This window comes from Falco peregrinus, chromosome 5, assembly GCF_023634155.1.
Source record: "Falco peregrinus isolate bFalPer1 chromosome 5, bFalPer1.pri, whole genome shotgun sequence".
In the NCBI taxonomy this organism is placed as follows: Eukaryota; Metazoa; Chordata; class Aves; order Falconiformes; family Falconidae; genus Falco; species Falco peregrinus.
Genome location: NC_073725.1, coordinates 6,552,113 through 6,571,073, shown reverse-complemented (window position 1 = coordinate 6,571,073; position 18,961 = coordinate 6,552,113). Strand labels below are relative to the sequence as shown.

Sequence of the window (18,961 nt, the reverse complement as noted above, 5' to 3'; positions counted from 1 at the left end):
TTGTCCATTAAAAACAATACCACAGCCAGGTGAGAGGGCTTTACTAAGCTTGTTTAGACCACATCAGTCCACACTTATTAAGGCCCTTCATTAACACTTACTGACTCCTCAGCTGGATCTATCAGTCAGCTGTGACAAAGACGTGCAATTTTCCAGGAGCGCTCCAGATTCCTCCAGGAATAAAGTTTGCCTAACTACAGCTCCAAATAACGTGCCTACTTGCACGAGTTGTCTTGCTAAACCATCACAACCCAAATTCCAAACCGCAGTAGCTCAAAACTCAGCCCCCACTTCCCAGAGTCCTTGGGTGCAAAGAGCAGCCGCAGGTGCTAGAGACCGCGGCACTACACCTGAAGGGTGTCCCTGAAGGGACAGTTTAGAGCCTGATGAAAAGAAACAAAAAACAGCTTTGACTGCCTAGATGCTACACTTGGAATTATTCTTCCTGTCAAGAGTGATTATCTGCTCCCCATCTACAATGAGTAACACACGTGCTCACACGTTCACACATAGTTTTTACAGTTTGGGTATTTTTAATGGGTTTGTAACTCTAGGTAGTGTTGATACACATACTAGGAAATTTTGACAGGACTGATAAAACCTTTGAAATCTGATTTTTCAGTCACCCTGGAGGATACATTAAATCTTGCTGAAAGGAAGCTAGCTAAACGGGGAAGCTAAGAGAGCTAAACCTTCCCAGGCAGTATGGTAAACAGAGATACCACACTGGAGGCTGACAGCAAATATACGCCACACAGCAAAAAAATTATTTGAGAAAGTGGAAAAGGAAGCCAGCGTAGTTCAGCAGCAGGGTATGAGAGGTCATCAGAAACAAGAAAACATCCTTCTGAAAGCTGGAGTTGCGTATAAATGAAGGAAGTAGAAAGACTCACAAACTATTGCAGGTTAAATAAATATATAAAAAAAAAACCCAAACCAAAGCAAACTCAAACCACAATAAAGCAAGCCAAAAGACAGGCTGAGAAATTACTAGCAGAAGACACAAGAATTAACAACAACCCCTTTTCCATGCCCAAATGCAAAGCTTGCTAGTCTGGCCAATAGATGATCAAGGATTAAAGCAGCACTTAGGCAGAAAATAAATTGGGTATTTTGAGCTCTGCATATGAAGAACCCAGAGCCTGGAGAAACCACCATATCAAAACATTTCTTTATGAAGGACTGGTTGGATTATCCATTTCAAATGGAAGTTTTGGTGGAAGAGGCTACAGAACTAACATCTGAACGATAACAATTCGTACAGATCAGATGATGTTTATGAAAGTGTTCTTAAGGAATTCACAGATGAAACAGCAGTACGACTGTTTTTTAAAACTGCCTCAGTATCAGAGGACTGCAGAATGGCTAACGTCATGGCAATTTTAAAAAGTACCCCGAGGGAAAACCACATTTCAAGTAGCCTGACATCTGCACTGAGCAAATTGGTAGAAACTACTGAAAAGAACAACACTAGCAGACACGTGACAATGTTGTATCAGGCAAGTCAACACAGCCCTCGTAAAAGCTTGAAAATACTATGAATGAAAAACAAATATCAAGGAACAGACAATAAAATGAGAACACACTAATTTCAGTGCAATAAATACAAGATGCATCCATCCCTTGATGACTGTTTTTATTTCTGGTCTGTTTTTATAAGATTACATGAAAACTGGAAAAGAGTAATAGAAGACAATGTGGATGACCGAAGATATGTAGGTTACCCCATGCAAGGGTTGGCCAAGTACCCTGTGACTCTTCAGGCGGAAAAGAGTTGACTGCGGCACTACGACAAAGGGCTCTGTGCCACTTAAGATTTCACAGGTATAAAAAAATCAATTTTCACTGTTTCTTCCAATAAAAGAGATAGGATGTATGAAATGCAACTAGCTCATGACAAGTTCAAATCCAAGTAAAAAGGGTATCTTTTTGCACAACACATTCAAACTGTGGAGCTCTTAAACAAAGGATGTTCCAAGTTTACATGGGTCCACAGAACAACTAACCAAATCCATAAAATAAAATATAAAAAAATATATATCTATTAAACTTAAGAGTCCAGCTCTTTGTCTCAGGAAGTTCCCAAGACACAGATTTCAGGCTGCTAACAGAATATTTTAATATCTTAAACTCTCTCCTCAGCATTTTGTGGTGGTTGCAGCAGGAGGAAGACACAGGGCTGTAGCTGAGCCTGCAGCCACCACCGTACAGCTCTTCCCACACAAACACACTCTGGCCGCTGTTCTGGTCACCGTGCTTCAGCCAGCTGCCCAGCATGGGCAAGTATCTTGTACATTGACCGAGAACAGGGAAAATATAATGGCCACAAAGTCATCTTACAGGAACATCATTTGTCCCCCTTGATATTTTTGCAGCTCACCTACCTTCCGCTACATTTATTCTACTGCTTCCAAAGGCAGGGAAAGCGATGACCAGCATGAGCGAGGCGTTCTGTGAAAGCAATGCTAAGGATTGGAGGTAGGCTCATCATACTTGTACCATTGTAAGGCTGATTTTTATCCTCTTACTGTCCGAAGAAAATCACCCTTGGCAATATAAACCCAACAGTAACACTACAGATCCAGCCATTTAGTAGCACACCTGTTCTGATGCCCATTTGCACTGATGGGAACTTTCCACTGCTCTCCCAGGTTAACTAGTCCTAGAACTTCTTATAGAAAACAGAGCCAGACTCTGGTGGTGCAACCCAGCTGAGTTTTCCCAAGGTTTGTTTCCCCAGGATCACAGATTATAAAGACTAGGCAGACGGGTGGAAGTCTTGCTGTTTTGGGAGGAGCAGCAGGCATGAGATGAAGACGGACCGGCCTAAAATTTGGCTTGCTTTCAAGTAATAACCTCACTATAAGCTCTTTTTTTTTTTTTTTGCCAGTATTTCAGAGGTCTGGCCCAGGCCTGAAGGCGAGTTTCTCATTCTTTCTTAGAGCTCCCTCAAATGAGAGCTGGCATCTCCCATTACATGGGCTGCAGGCTCCAATAAATCACAGGATACAGTAAACTGAGCTGATAACCAAGTCTTACCCATAAGATTGTATTTCTTTAAGTTTGTCACAACCTGGCAGGTAATCAGAAAGAAAATGCCCTTGCTCATGTGCTTATGGGAGCCTTAGATACACAAAAAATCCTGAAGTCGTTCCTGCTTGACATCACACAGTCAGACTCAGTATCTGCAAGCAAGATAAACATATTCATGGTGGGGAAAAAAAAATAATCTGTTAAAATAAAATATGCAAATGCTTTCAGGCTTGCGTGCCGTTGATACTTTGGAAAGGTTTTGTGCGCCCACGATGTTTCTCCTTTCAAGGGTGGTTGGGGGCACGTCCAAATCGTTACCTCAGCAGCTGCTATTCCAAATGGTGCTCAACAGCCCCAGAAATGAACAGCACCAACTTCTTTAAGTACGTAGCAGTGAATAAATCTGTTCTGAAATGTATACTAGGGAACAGTCTGATCATCAAGGATGGGGAAAGTCTGTATCAGACTACGTAACTGTCAGAACATAAATCCAGGATAACACCGTTTGTATCACTGGCAGTACTCGCAGTTACTTAACTGGTTTAAGTCTACCTAACCCCAAGCCTAAGTGTAGCCAAGCTTTACATTAGGAGGCAGAGAGCACATATGAGAAAGCAAGGAAAACCAAAAATAAATCTATGCAAATTTTACTGGGACAATACATGTCCTAAACTGATTTTATAAAAAGAATGAAAAATGTGCACGACGAATTTGTGACATATTATTACATAAAAACAAAAATAAGGTAAACTACACCGGGGGAGAAAAAAAGTCCCATGTGTGTCCACGGGGTCAAAGCTCCAACTGAGGTCCAGGGGGAGAATTTAATTCATTCTCTAACAACTTGAGAATGTTTCCTGAAAGATTTTCTATTTTTACTCCATGTGAATTTTAATTTCAGTCCCTGGTAGTAGCTGAGTGGTTTCATTTTTCTGCCCAATTTCTTCCCAGTTATGAAACAGGTGCTGTGCAGATTAGTTTAACATTTACCGAATGATGAAAAAAAAAATTTTTTTAAACACCTGCTATTGTTAAGCTCTTTATTACACAGTACAGTATACACAGTACTTTTGATCAACATACTTCTTACAAACCCTGGACAGTGATGGAGTTTCTTTCTGTAAAATACATCCCTTTCAGGCAAATTTGTGTACACTTATGTTTTCTAGACACTCTGGATGCTTTCAATCAATACACTACTGCCAGGAGTCAGTATGGAGTTTTCTAAAGCTGCTTAAGAGGTGAAGCTGAAAGCCTTTTCCTGTAAAGTGAAAGTAAATTACACTACTCAATAACATTTACAATCATTTTATATTGAGTTTTTTCTTCTTTAATTTTTGAAAAGTCTGTTTTGATAAGCTTATTATGCATATTGATAAGACAGATCAATTATGTTTAAAAAATCAACCGGAATCAGACTTCGCCTCATTTTCACCATTTAGGCTACAGTACTTGCCAATAACTGTGAATAATATAAATTCTAAATTACACTCTTTGGAGAATATATTTATTACTGTCATATCTGAGCAAGAGGAAGCAATTGCAATACCAAGTGATGACACATACTCATCAAACCAAAAGAGATCAAAGGATCTGAAACAAACACAAGACAGAAAAGCTTTTCATGAGCCAAAGCCCTCTGCAGCAATTCTCTGAAGGCAACATGCCTCCTCCTCCGTAGTTAATAGAATTAAAGAAGAAACAGCTCGGGGGGGGGGGGGGGGGGGGGGGGCGGAGGCAAATTCCTGCTATTTTCTTAAACACACGCACAGATTCTGACACATGTAATTAATAATAGCGTGCAAATTCTTCACCATTTTGACTGCAGTTTACACCCACTATCCTCATGCTTCTAGCATTCCTCAAGTTACAAGATCTTTGGACCCCCCACTGTCATTTATTCTATATTTGTACAGCTACCAACCTCCCTGTGGCCTTTTCACGCAATCTCTATATAAATGTATGTCAGCACAAACGAACAACAGTAATTATAATATCCTGCTCAACAACATACAGCAAAATAGACCTCCAATCCTGCCAGTCCTGACGGCACCTCTTACGTGCATGATGTGAATGATTCTAATAATGACCTCTTCCATTTAGCAAAGTTCTACCCTGAAATGAATCATCTTTATCTTCACGCTTTTTTAGTCTTTTATAGTTTAACCATCATGTGACCAGCTCCTGTGCTAAACAACACAAAACTAAATAAAAGAAGAAAAAAACCCTTGAATATGGCAGGTTTGGGTTTAAGTTTCTGATGTCAAGAATACGTATGTCTCTGAAAAAAGGGAGCAACAAGCTTTCAAGAATACATTGAGCATAAAGGAAGAAAAAAGCAGCTTAGTGTTACTCAACAAATTAGTATAATGCTATATTTCTACACCTTTCAAGTCAATGATCTACATTACTACAACTTAAAAGAATAGTGTTCAGGAATAGCTGTTCCCAAATAACTATTCCATAATATTTCCATGTCTGAACATTTTTTTTTCCATTATGGCTCTTAAGACCTTCTTTTGAAATAATCTTTATGTGCAAACAAGCCCATCTACAACTTGCACACATCTGCCAATTTTTTTTAGTTCTAGAAGAAATCACATATTACGTGTTGATTTCTTAAGTTGACAATGCTTAAAGCTTTACTGTTACATCAATCATTAAAAATAATACACTTTACTCTTTGGTTTTGCACTTAAATGTTCCTTTTTCCAGGTCTATTTTTAAAATCAATGGTATAAAGGCAACCTAATGGATCTGGGAGGAGAACTTCTTGGTTTCTCTTTCTTGGAGCTTACTGAATGCTAATTTATCACTTCTGAAAGGAAATAAAACAACTGTTTAGAAACGTGCAATAGGACTACCCAGCAATGCTGCCCAACAAACAGCACGTCCAGAAAACCTCTTCATTTTATGTTCACGATATTTGCAGGAGAAATCATTCAAACCGCAATATGGAAAGTCACCACAGTGGTCACTCCAGGCACTGCATTGATGGAAATGCAGCTCTCAGAGCTCCATCAAAACCCACCCCCCCCTATCTTAGAAATCAGACTGTATCACGTGTTTAGCTAAAATGCTACCACAGGATAGGATTCTTCTTCACTTTGACAGTCAACTGTTGAATCAATCAGGGGGGAAAAGGTTATTACCTTTTCATGGCCAGCGACTGATGCTTTCAGTATGCCCTAGAGCTCCCCTGTTTGTGCCCTTACAGAAAAGCCTGAACCAAACATTCAACATTCTGTGTCAGACCTAACGCTTCCCTCTCCCACATGCTTAGATGTACCCATCCACTTCCAAAATGACCAGAGGTTCTACACGACAAACCTATAAAATTCACTCCTCTTTTAAATAACACTGTCTGATACAGCAACCCACTTGGTAAAGAGTTCAGGATCTTGTACTCTCCTCTCTACACAATCTAAATAAAAACATCTCTTTTTCTTGTCTACATAATTTTGTAAATTCTCATCAGTCAGACATCTGCTTACTTCCATCCTCCAATTCGTCCGTTTTATTTCTCAATGGCTTAACGATTTATTGCTGGTTTGAGCATCATAACAGAAGAGGAGAAAAAAGCACACCTGTCAATTACTATTTCCATAGCTTTCATTTGTCTCCCAGCCTCAAGTGCTCACTCAGGAGCACTGAAGTTTCATCCATGACAGCCCATTCTATTTAAGTCATTATTTACTGTTAGTCTCTAAACTTAAGCAAAATTTCCAATGTATACCAATGTTAGACGCACATGAGCATAAGGAAGCTTACAACTGAAATTTGTCTTCTCCATTTTTTAAGACATCAAAACGTTCGATATTCTTTCAGTAAGTTCATCAACACAAAACAATCATAACTACTAACTACAATCTAACTAATGCCTCAGATCGTAAAATGAAACAAATACAGAGCTATCACAGCATGATGCTAGAAGCTGTCCATCATCTTGGTTTGCCTGGCAGGAGATCAGAAGTTATGAAGAGTATGCGCTCCCAAGAAGCGGGTATTTACACAAATTTTGTATAATTTAAGTCTTGTACATAACCCTTGGAAATTCATCACCAGTGATTTGACGTGTTCTACATACACATGATGTAAATGCACTGAATATAAATATGTTATGTACCAGTACTTGGAGGAGGGGAGGGGTTACTACGTAGCCTGTAATAATTTGCCCCATCATAACAGCAGATGCTGCTTTAATGGAAACTGCATAAAAACCCCTCAGATAAGCAACTACCCAGTCCTGTAGGCTGCTGATTTACTACCTCAATGCAATGAGAACAGAAGGTACCAAGCAGCTTGAAGGTTCAAGACTTAATACTTTGCGTTCATAAAGGGTTTTTCATTTAAAAAAGAAAATCTTCTACAAATAATTAATTCAGCCTTATGACACTTCTGTGCACTACACAAATCTGATTGCAACATGCCAGTTTTTTGCAAACCTCTAAATCTTGGAACTTAGAGGAACCTTATATGAAAAACTCTGCTCCAGCTCTTAAAAGTTCATTAATTGCTGGGCTTAATATTGGAATAAAAAAGAATTAAATGTGATCCAGCTGTAGTCGGATTATAAATCCAGCTGGGTCATATATTCATAAAGCAATGAAGAAAAAAGCTTTTCAATCAAAGGAAGAAAAATTATATACTGTTCTAACCAGCACGCTATTAATAAGATTTTCCTATCAGGTCTCCTTGCAACATAGGCGTGGGCTGTGGTTTCATTTTTAACCTGCAACACAGAATTTCAAACTCATCCCAAATTTTTCCTCTTTTAGGAGCTCTTGGCTGTAGAAAGCAGGACTTAGATGCCACAGCATGCTGACTCAGCTGTAACTCGCCCAGCTATATGCATAACAGCAGCACTGACAGGTCAGATCAGTAGATTATCTCCCACAGTGACTATCAGGGGATACTTAAGGAAGTTTAAAAGGATACAGCAGGCATATAGTGTATGTATTTCACCGGTTTCCCAGCCTACACACAGCTCAGGGACTTTCGACAGAGGTGATACCATTGTGTTTAACAACAGTGGATGGATCTTCCTCCTCTTACCTAAACATGCGAACAGGCCATGCCAGCCACTAGCATCTCGAATTTTCCATGCCAAAAAAGCCCACGGTTTATGTATGCCTCTGTGCTAGGAAGTACCTGACCCTGAACCAGGATAGGATACGGTTCGCTATTAAGCTACACATGCTCACATACAATATAACTGCTTAAAAATGGGAGATAAAAGTGCTGGCACTGTCTGCGGGGCCACAGCTCTTATAATATGCAGAAATAGTGCAGTGCTACATGCACACAAAGGTAGGATTCAGCCACACACAAAACCCCATACAACTGCCTTTAACAGCAACCACACAGATGCCTTGGGAAAGCTGAAAATGGAGTATCTGTCTGGGTCTTACGATCCCCTCATTCTCCTCTTTCCTGTGGGGCACTCTCATCTAGTTTATTGAGGAATTAAGGTGGAATCAGTGCAGCTTTGTGCAGCAGAACAGTGTTACAACAGATATTCCGTGCCTTTTGACAGCAAACTTAATGCTGAAAGAGCTGTGGGACTTCTTTTGCTTTGGAACACGGCACAGGCCCTCTGGCGCTGGACATTGCTGGAGCAGAACCACCACCTTCTCCCAGGAACTTCTGCCTGCCTTTGCAGTGGCCGTGCCCAGTACACCTGCACCTGACGCATGCTTGCCATTTTCCTCTCTTGCCATAACACAAGCCCAAATATTTCACCAATTGATCTCTCAAGGAAAGGCAAATTTTTAGCCATGAAACATCTGTTCAACAACTGAACCTCATTTACAAACTGAGGTCTCCATCTCTTCTAACATTCAGTTTTCTTCTTTGATGAAATAAAAAGCGTAACATCGCAAAGGCACCTCGTAACATGCCGGGTTTTGTAAAAGTTACAAGCAGTGTTTAAACAGCCAACAAGAAGGTGAGATGGAAGGAGAGGAATTGCTACGTGACAAGCTTGTAAGAAGAAATTGAGAAATGTGACTTGACATACACACTGCAGCACGTGACATGTGATTTACTGATGATAAAAAAGGGCCCACCTAGTACCTTCTACGCTGTCATACTGGAGACACCTTGTCTCAGGGGAGCCGGACTGCCTGATGAAGATATCGTCAGAACAGATGTCTTATTTACTGAACTAATTCTTTCGTGATGATCTTGATCAATAGCATCAGAAGCAGGGCGCACGCCACTTGCACATTCTTCTGAATCTTAAAAACCTTTTAACCTCTCCTTACCTGACCAAACACAGCAGCCTGTGCTGTCAAGTTTCAGCATATTCATCTGCAAACTTTAAAGCACATTAATGTTACAAGGACACTATTGCAACATCAGTTGCCTTCTTCCAGGATACACTCACCCTCCAGTCTTGGGATTTGGATTACTGCTGAGTAAAACAGGGTGATGAAACTATTATTGCTGAATTGTGCATGATTCATAGCTGGTAATAACCACCTCCAAATGTAAAATTTGAATGTACATTCTCATAATCAAAGGTTAGAAAAAGACAGCAAGAATGGGTTATTATTCATAGCAGTTAAAACTATACATTTACACTAGCTACTGTATATAATTCTTAGATGAACTGTGACTACACCTGTAAAGAATGCTATATATACAAAATTACAGATTTACAGCTTCTTCTATACATCCTGCTGCATTTCCCTTCAACAAAAGCTTTTTCATGCAATTTTAATGTGCCATTCCTTAACACAGTTCTCCAAATACTTAATCTCCTAAGTACCTCCTCCTTTTGTAGAAGAGAAGAGCAAGTGAGAACAGACTGGCTCCCCAGCATGGGAACACCTTCTGCCAGCACTCAATGTTGCAAGTGAAGCGAAACCAGCCACTGCTGCCCTTTAGCCAGGTATACGAAGCAGCTTAAAAACCCCCACATTGCTTTGTCTAAACCACCAGGTTTTAAGACTTACCTATGCACTGTAATAGCCAAATTATTACCATCTGAAACATGCAAACCATTATGGGCACAGGCATAGAAGAGGACTGTGTGCAGTACTCACTAATGTGACATATTCCTGCCTGCGATCACTCAGCATTTGGCATATCTAAGCCTCCTTATAACCATCAAACAGAAGGCAAGAATTCGTCAGTTGAACTGGTATCCAAAAAGGTCATCATCATGACAGCATGAAAGACTGCTCGTCTGATCCTCCACATATGTCTCTGAGACAAGCAGATCCGTAAAAAGAGTAAGACTTTTGCTTTACAGAGTACCCATATAAGCTAAATTGTGAAGCAGACATGCATTGTACCAGTTTCCAGGCTATTTTATTATCAGTAATCACAGCCTACACATTCAGTAACAAACTGTTGAACAAACCACTACATTAGAATGGGGTACTTTGGCATTTTTCCCTTTTGAATTTTTATTATTTTTAATAAGAACGGTGAGTTCTTATAATCATCAAATACAAAAGACTTCAGCTTTAATTCAGAGCAAGAACACCCTGGCCAGCAGAAGCCTGGCATGAGGAACAGAAATAAAAAGAACTCTTATTGCCCTTTTAAAAATCAAAAGTAGCACCTTATCAGCATAATGACAGCATTATTTAAATAGCTTTCATGTGCCATTTTCACAACACTATTTCTATTAAATCATTAAGAATAAACATCTATTTTCATTTACTAATCTTTTTCCCAATTAGAATCTCTCTGGATCTGTGTACAATAGTAATTTCATTTCTTCTCACTTGCTTGCATCTTAATTAAAATCAGCCTATGTTGACTTTCATTTTTACAATATATCTGCCTATTTCACATCATAGCACGTTCATGACCCCCAGAGAGTCATGAGCCTTTAATATTTTATTTTGACCTTGTTAAGTTCCTGGAACCATCAAAGATTTTTCTTCTTCCCTCAGTAAGCGCTTTTTATCCTTCTTGAAATTCAGTGTGTGTGAAAACACATAGTTGAGAACTACACTGCCCTTAAACAACCTATCTCTGTTCATTTATTTAAAACAACCAATTTGTTGCCTTTCAATTTATTACAAGAATTAGTTTATGAACCATAAACTTCATTATTAATTGAGGATCACTGCTTAAATGAGTCTTAAAGACCTCTCCCCCGAGCTTCAGAACAAAAAAGTGTTTCAAATTTTCTTTTAAAAAAAACCATCAATAACTGGTGATTTTACAAGAATTTATAGTGGTCGTTCTTCTACATAGGTATCCAAGTTTACAAAAACAGGGGGTTTGGGGGGAGAAGCAGTATCTTCTACTAGAGCAGCAGGCATAGCTGAAAAGCAAAAATACCCTGACAAGACACACAAGCCCTTCTCCAGCCCTGTAGCAGAATGCTTGCCTATGTGTTTCACCTCCATCACCTGGTCTAATAACAGGTATTACTTGAAATGTGCACACCCTGTGAAGAAGCATCAATTCAGACGGGAAGCAGAAAGGTGCAGGGCTATCCCTTCAGCCTAACGCCTGCAAATTTATCTTCGGACCTCACAGAAAACGCAAAATACTGAGTACGCTGGCACATGCATGTGTAAGTTTGCCTTGGGTCTTCATCCAAATGCTCCCAGTGCTACCACTCTCAAAGCTCAGACTCTGGCACAGGTTTTGGCACAGTTCGACTCCTGATGGTGGAGAAAGCCAGATTACATGCTACCGCTTAGCAGACTTGTGTTTGCATTTATGTTCAGCGTGGACCCTTACCTGATCGATAGCTCAAGCTATCTAAGCAATCAACCCGTTAAAGGGAGCCTGTCTGGCAGAAGACTTTTCAAGCAGAGCTCAAAGCCTTAAAGGCAGCTGGGATTTACAGCCACTGCAAACCAGCTTGGATGGCCCAACTCAGCAGAGCCTGACACGTCCGACGCCGAGGAATACTGCTGCATGGAGCCTAGCTGGGAAGGAGGCTGGATTTTTTGCTCAGCAGAGAAGCAGAGCAGGCACAGCCACAAAGGTCTCTTTGCTCAAGCTTGTATTTACGTTCCAGAAAGCAGAGCCTCAAGTTCACCAGTTGTATACAATCAGTAATTGGCTACCGGGTGGAAGAAACTGGTGGCTGCTGGTGACAGTGGGAGAGATTAATTGTTTGCCACGAAAAAGCTGAAAAGTTACAACAACAACAAAATTTTAAGAAAAGGAAGATCAGAAGGAGTGAGAATAAGGGTCAATACAAAGATGAGGAGGCAAGGGAATATGTCTATTTTAAGGAGAAAGCATCATGAAGGAAAGCATAGAAATATGTATAGTCCTCTTTAGAGGATAGGAGAGAAAGAAAAGATGCTGCTTGTGGTTGAATCAGCACTTCATCTAGGGAGAACAGAATTCAGGGACTTGCAAGGAATACAGCTAATAGATCACCTGGGTATCTGTTATAGAAGAGATTACAGGGAAGTAAAGTGGCATTCCCAGTGGAAGTAATTATAATTTCAGCATTCCTTATGCTGTGCAGATTTACCCAAGGCCCAAAGAAGAATACCTAATTTACCTGCTTATCATACCCACCTTCCTCCCTTAGCAGGGTATACCTCTTTCTCCCCCAGCCACCTTGAAACACAACAGTTGGTTGTCAGAGCAAGTTCTTCCACCAAAAGCAGAGAGCGATATATGGAGGAATACAACACAAATACCCATGGCTCTCCTGTAGATTTTGTTGCCGGTGAGTGCTAGCCTAGTGAAAAAAAAAATAATCCTTCATAGGCTCCTCTCAGGTGGGGCCCATGACAAGTACCTAATATTATTGAACCTATAATTAGCAGCCTCACAGTGGCTGTTGAGACAAGTACACAGACACGAGCTCTGAAGAAGGGACAGGCTCCCTAGCTGTGAAAGGAAACGAGCAACAGGGTCCTACGTATGAACACTTGCTTTACCAAAGGTCTTTTCCAACCTAAACAATTCTATGATTAGTTGATAGCTGAAGTCATAGCTCTCCACGCATGTTAGCTCCCCATCTGTACAACAGCTACAGCCAACCACCCTGCCTTGTCACTGCACAGGTAGTGCTTATAAAGAACCGCTCCAGGACAGAACCAAATTCTGGTCTTTAATGAAGACACAAGTTCAAGACAATAAGTCCCACTTCCACATTTGCAGAAACGTAAGTGGGCAAGCAGAATACCTATGCCACAAAATTCTTGGCCAGCTTCCTCACATTAAATATATTTGAAACGTTAAGGTTCTTTCTCACTGACATGAATTGGTGGGAATTGAAACAGTTACATCACCAACGGTCACTTGCAATAGCAGATTCTCAGGCTTCAGTGGTCACCATTCACCAGCAGACTTTTTCCCCTCCTTGTGACTACTTTGTTCCTACAGCACATCTGTGCTCACCTGTAAAGAGTAGAGATGGACACCATCGAAGGAAGGAGAACTACCTACCTGTATTTCAAGGCAGGTAAGAGAAGAAACCATCCCTTTAAAAAAGCAAATGAAAATTCCCATCTGCTGCTCAAACTCTAATTTCCACTAATATCACTCAGTCAATAAACCTTTTTACTCCTTGTAAGACAAATTCTAGCTAACCCTTGCCTTCCCATGCAGGCAACAGAAGCTAACCGAACTCTTGGTGTGAACAGAATGAACCCGGAGATGCTCTGCAGCACAACGAGTTCAGATGGGCCAGAATGTGGCTATCAACCAGTTCAACTTCTACTTAATGCATGTGCAGGTTACCTATTACTCCCAAAGTTCTTAAAACAAACAAATCACCTATAATTTCTCCAGTGTCATGTCCTAGTGCTCAAATCCAACCACATATTTGGATGTTACAGACACTAATTTAATGACAGAAGTGAGGCAGATCTGCTGCTGCTTCCTCAAAACAAAGGCAAACGCTAACAGTGGTTTCAAACTTTAATTATTTATATGGTCTCAAGATGAACTGTTTTATTTCTTCTCAGAATGTTTATATATGAGCATATCTTTTTTCAAAAACCTAAAAATAAAAGACATGTTTTGCTGAAGCTAAAACTTCATTTGCAAATACAGTAACTGTTCCTAGATTATTTCAAGATCTGAAAGGATTATGTGAGCAGTGCTTTAATTTGGCTTCCAAAGTTCCCTATGAGATGAACAAACACTACACTGCTCTTAAAGATTGGAAAAAGATGCAGCAACACATTACACAGCTTGATCAAGACCAAGCATCAGGTCAATGGTAGAGCCGAGTCCTGCAGCGTGGTATTCTGCTGTCAACCACAAACTTTGCTTCCTTTTTTCATTAGTAAAGTGTATTGTGATAATATAACTTTCCTTCTTCTGTGGAACAGAAGTAATTATGCTGTTTGGAAGTCTCCACATTGTAAGTTAAACAAACATATAAATTCTACCAAATTGAATTTAAAAGCAAGACTGTTTGGTTAGATTATGTAAACAATATGCTCTAAGGCTTGCTGAGTTCTGAGAACCAAAACCACAGACAGCCAAAATACAGCTGCACACAGTCTGATACGGTGTGTCTGCTAATATTGGAAACTTTATCATGCTGCAGCAAATTTAACTTCTGGTCATTACGTGCATAGAAGAAATACAGACTGAATGCACTGGAAAAAAAACAAAACCCACTCCAAGGTTGTAAGTTATAAAGCCAACGGCACACAGTTGTTTTATGAAGCACTAATATGTGTTAGTTGTACTACCGTGGCATCTAAAAGCCCCAAGCATGGGTCAAGGCTCAGCTGTGCTCAGCCTTGCAAAAATAGGAAACAAAAGATAAGCCATAAACTGCTGGAGGCTGTAACTAAGGGTTTCATACAAACCAGGGTACTGTCAAGTGCCAAAACGCCTGACTTACATACATCTGAAGCCCAAAGCCCAGCTCCTCAGCTAGATGCTGAGCTTGGTGCTAGATTCACCTGCTGAGCAGGAAGCCACCTGGAGTTAGCTTGGACCAAGGATGCGCCTGAACCCCCCCCTCTTCCCCGCAGTTCTAACTAACAAGCTATTGAGTTGGGCTGACTCCTCCTTGTTTTCATTCCGGTCTTGTGACTCTTGCATTGCAAACGTGAACACAAGGAAGAATCTCTCACACCTGCCTCTTTCAGGTGCCTCCTCGTTAAGGCAATCAGGGCTTGCAACGTTTGTGGGTTTTATTAAGAGGTGGATTAAGTATTTCTTTTTAGGACCCAGTTCCTTCTTTGGATCTGGCTCTCGGTGTCACATGCTGGAACAGTGACAGAGTAAGTTGTGTAAGTCACATACACCATCTTTAAAAAAATCATAGCTGCTCACTGCCTTTTACATGTATTTATATTTTTCTACAGTTGTATTGACAGTCAAAGGAGCTCGTCTGCTTTCCACAGCATATATTGCTACATTTAACAGGCACTCTTACAAATTCTCAATCTGGCACCTCAAATAAAACACTGAATCACAAGTCCCTGGAACCCCGAAGTTGTTCATCCTTCTGTTAACTCCTTCAGCCCACTAAACCGCCAGGATATTGCTCTCTGCCAATTTCTCATGATTTAAATACTAAAACACCTGCTCGGGAGCTGAGCAGCAGGCGGTGGTACTGTCACATCGCTGCTGTCGCTGCCAGGCTGCCTCGCTCCGGAACGCGCCGCAACTTTTCCGCCAGGCGCGGGGCCGGCGCCCCCCGCCCGGGCTCCTCACACCGCGCCGCGGCCCCCGCGGCGGTTTTCCACCGACAGCGTTTTTCTCTCCGGATCGGGAACGTACTCGTTCCCTTACCGCAGAAGTCCTCGCAGCGCCCCGCGTACCGCCGCGCCCGCCGAGGAAGGGGCCCGCCGGGCAGCCCCGGCCGCGGGGCACCCCGCAGCGCGCCGCGCCCAGGGGCGGTGCGGGGCCGGCCCTGCCCCGCGGGGACCGCGGCAGGGTCGCCGGTCAGCAGAGCTCTCTGAGTACGCCCGGCCCCCCAAAGCCCGAGGCGGGGGCTCCCGGTAACGTGCCGGCCCGCGGGCGCGCCCTTCCCGCGCCGGGAGGGATGCGGCTGCCCCGGCCAGGGAGCCGGGCGCGGGGCTCCCCTCGCCCCCGTCCCACACAAAGGCGCGGTGGGGGTTCGAGGCGAGCCCCGTCGCGCCTCCCCCGTCCCGGCTCCCCGCCTCGGCGCCGCCGGAGGGACACCCGGCCCCGGGCAGGGGCACCGCCGCCCCCCGGGGGCTCGCCCGTGCGGGGCTGGGCGGCCGCGGCGGCGGCTGCCGGCGGGGCCGGGGGCGCTCGGGGCGGGCGGGACGGCGGGGCGCTCTGCGGACAGGTAGCTCCTTGCTAAAATGGAGGGAGGGAAGAAATGCGGCGCTCGCCGGAGAAACTTACCAGAGGAAATCGACGAGCCGGACAAACTGGAGTTACTGGATGCGGCCATGGTCCCTGCTGCGAGCCCCTTAGCTGCGAGCCCCGCGTCGGCCCCCGCTGCTGTCCGGCCGCCGCTGCCGCCAGCCCATCGCAAAGTGCCGGGGCCGCTCCGCGCCGAGCCGCCGCCGCAGCCCGCGCTCAGCTCCCCGCGCCGCCGGGAGCGGGTGGCGGCGGCGCCCCGCCGAGCTGCTGCTGGCTGCGCTGCGGGGCTGGGCGAAGCCGCTCGGCAGGTCAGGGAAAAGGCCCCGCGGCGCTTCCAGTGCCTCCCTCCGCCTGGGGAGCAGGGCTTTCCTTGTGACGGGGACGGGAGAGCCGCCCTGGCAGCGCCTTCCCTCGCCGCCTCCTCCCTTCCCTTCCCTTCCCGTCCCTTCCCTTCCCCGCCTCCTCGCGGGCAGCGCTGACAGCCCGCCGGGGAGACCCGCCGCCGCCGCCGCCGCCGCAGCTCCCCTCACGCACACAAAGGAAGCGGCGGCGCTGGGCCGGGCTGCCGGCCCCGGCTGAGCGGGCAGGGTGGGTCCCAGGCGGGCGAGCCCCGGCGGCGCGGCAGCCCCGCCGAGCGGCGGCCAAGCCCCTTTCCGGCCGCCGCCGCCTGGCACGGGGCTGGCGGCGAGCGCGGCTCCTGCCATGTGCCGGCGCCCGTCCCGCCGGGCCCGCCGGGGCGGCAGCGCCTGTTGAGCGCCGGGGCCCGGCGCCCCCCTCGGCGGTGCCGCAGTGTGGGCTCCGCGCTGCCGCGGGCTGCGCCCCCCGGGCCGCCGGAGACCCCCGCGGGAGCGGGGCTTCGCACCTAGGGGGTTGGCTTCGCCGCCCTTTGTCCGCCTCCCTCCCCCGCGGGCTGCTCTCCGTTCCCGCGGCTGCCCGCTCCCGCCTGGCAGCTCCCACGCTCACTTTTCCTCCCTTTCATTATCCCCCCCACCCCTCCCCCGGCATCCGTTTTCTTAGAAAACGCCGGGCCAGCACCGGGCGCCCCCAGCCAGGTGCACAGCCCAGGCCGCATGCGGGGCGCCGGCCCGGCCACGGTTGAGGGCCTGACCCCCCGTCCCCCGCAGCGCTCCCGGGCCCGGCGGCTCCGGGGGGACACGGGGGCACCCACCGCGCCTGTGCTGGGCCAGCCTGGGCCGCTGCCCCCTGTCCTCATGGGCCAGTGGGAAAGGGGAAGAGCCAGCAAAGCATCACTTGGAGGCCTCCTCCTGCTGACCACCCTCCGCGGTGCCTGACCGCCAACCAAAGCTTCCACCTCATTTTACAAAGCCAGGGCGAGAAGGCAGCGGGCAGGCGGGTAGCTGCCACACGGCTGCCAAAAGCTGAGCGCCGTGCCAAAGCCTTGCTGGCACGGGAGCTGTACGCAGCCTACAAACCCGCTTGCCGTGATGATGACTTACGAAGGCGTTCCATGATTCCAAACACCGGTCTGGAACACGAAGTTACTTTGAGATGTGCGAGGAAACGCATTAAAGTTTGGTGGGTTTTGGTTTTTTTTTTTTGGCAAACTAAGCCTTACCCCCCCAGCTACACAGCCCCTCAAACGAGCATGCAGCCCGCCCACCCTCTCCCTAACCCGCACCCGGCCGCTACCCTTTCCCCCAGGGCCAAAACCCAGCCCGGCTTCCCCGCACCCTGCCGCCGATTCCCGTTTTTTTCCTTGGGAAAACCGGTACCCAGACCCCCTCTAGCGGCAGAGGTGCCGGCAGCAGCGAACCCCGCAGCCCCGCGCACCCCCGGGGCTCCCGCAGGCGCCTCCAGGGATCCCAGCTGGATTTTCCAGGGTGTATTTTGTGGTGGCGGCTTGGCTCCGTGTGAGGAGGAGCGAGCTTTAACCCAAGCTTTAGCGCTAAGTCTCGTTCATTTGTAATAGCCACGTGAGGGACATCAACGCAGGACAGGCGTCTCACCCCCTTTTTTTTTATTTTTTGGCCTTTGGCCAAATATTTTGTGTCACACGTTGGGAAGATTGAATGCTAAGGACAAAATGAGAAAGGCAGAAAGTTCTTTTACTGTCTGGATTAGGTCCTAAAACCAGGCTGATAGCGGTATCAGGGTGTAGGAAAATGCTGTATAGTAGTATGGTAAACATCAAGACTGCACTACTACATGTCTACTCGCTAGTACTTGCCTTCTTGTAGTCTGTTACCTGCTCATTTCCCCCTCCACAATGTAGCGCTCTCTCGCCCTCAGGGCTCTCCAGCAGTCGCTGGAAACCTGTCTCAGGCAATCGGTGAGATGTGGTGGTAGTAACCACACTGGCAGAATCGGCAGGGAAAGAGGTAAATAACCTAAAAGAAAGAAAACCCCCTCACTCCACTGAGACTTTGCAGACAGAAAAGAATTTTCACAATTCATTTTAAATTATCTTTCCAGCCATAAATCTGGATAAAACAAGAGAGGAATTTCTTCAAAGGATCATTACTCCATGTATTCCAATAATTGCAAATGGAGTATTTTCTGTCAAAAGCCACTGAGTCTGGACATGTCTGGTCATGAACGCGTGCGCCTTTGAAGGACAGGCAACTGTTGATAATCTTTGTGATAATAGCAGGTATGAGGTTGTGTAATCTCAGTTTCCACAACATTGAAAGGTAAATTAATAAAGTGAAGTGAAATGTACCGT

General features: G+C 45.1%; 1 protein-coding gene across 2 annotated transcripts in view; it reads right to left on the bottom strand.

Moving 5' to 3' along the window:
* The window catches only part of CHN2 (chimerin 2), a 163,238-nt gene extending 146,502 nt beyond the window's left edge, over positions 1-16,736 (bottom strand). The window contains exon 1 of one of the 2 annotated variants that reach the window (XM_055804652.1): positions 16,318-16,736. In XM_055804652.1, the coding sequence (XP_055660627.1) occupies positions 16,318-16,366 (49 nt within the window). In that variant the 5' untranslated portion in view covers positions 16,367-16,736. The remainder of the gene's footprint in view (positions 1-16,317) is intronic. The other variant, XM_055804653.1, reaches the window with a different exon arrangement.
* Between the last annotated feature and the right edge of the window lie 2,225 nt (positions 16,737-18,961).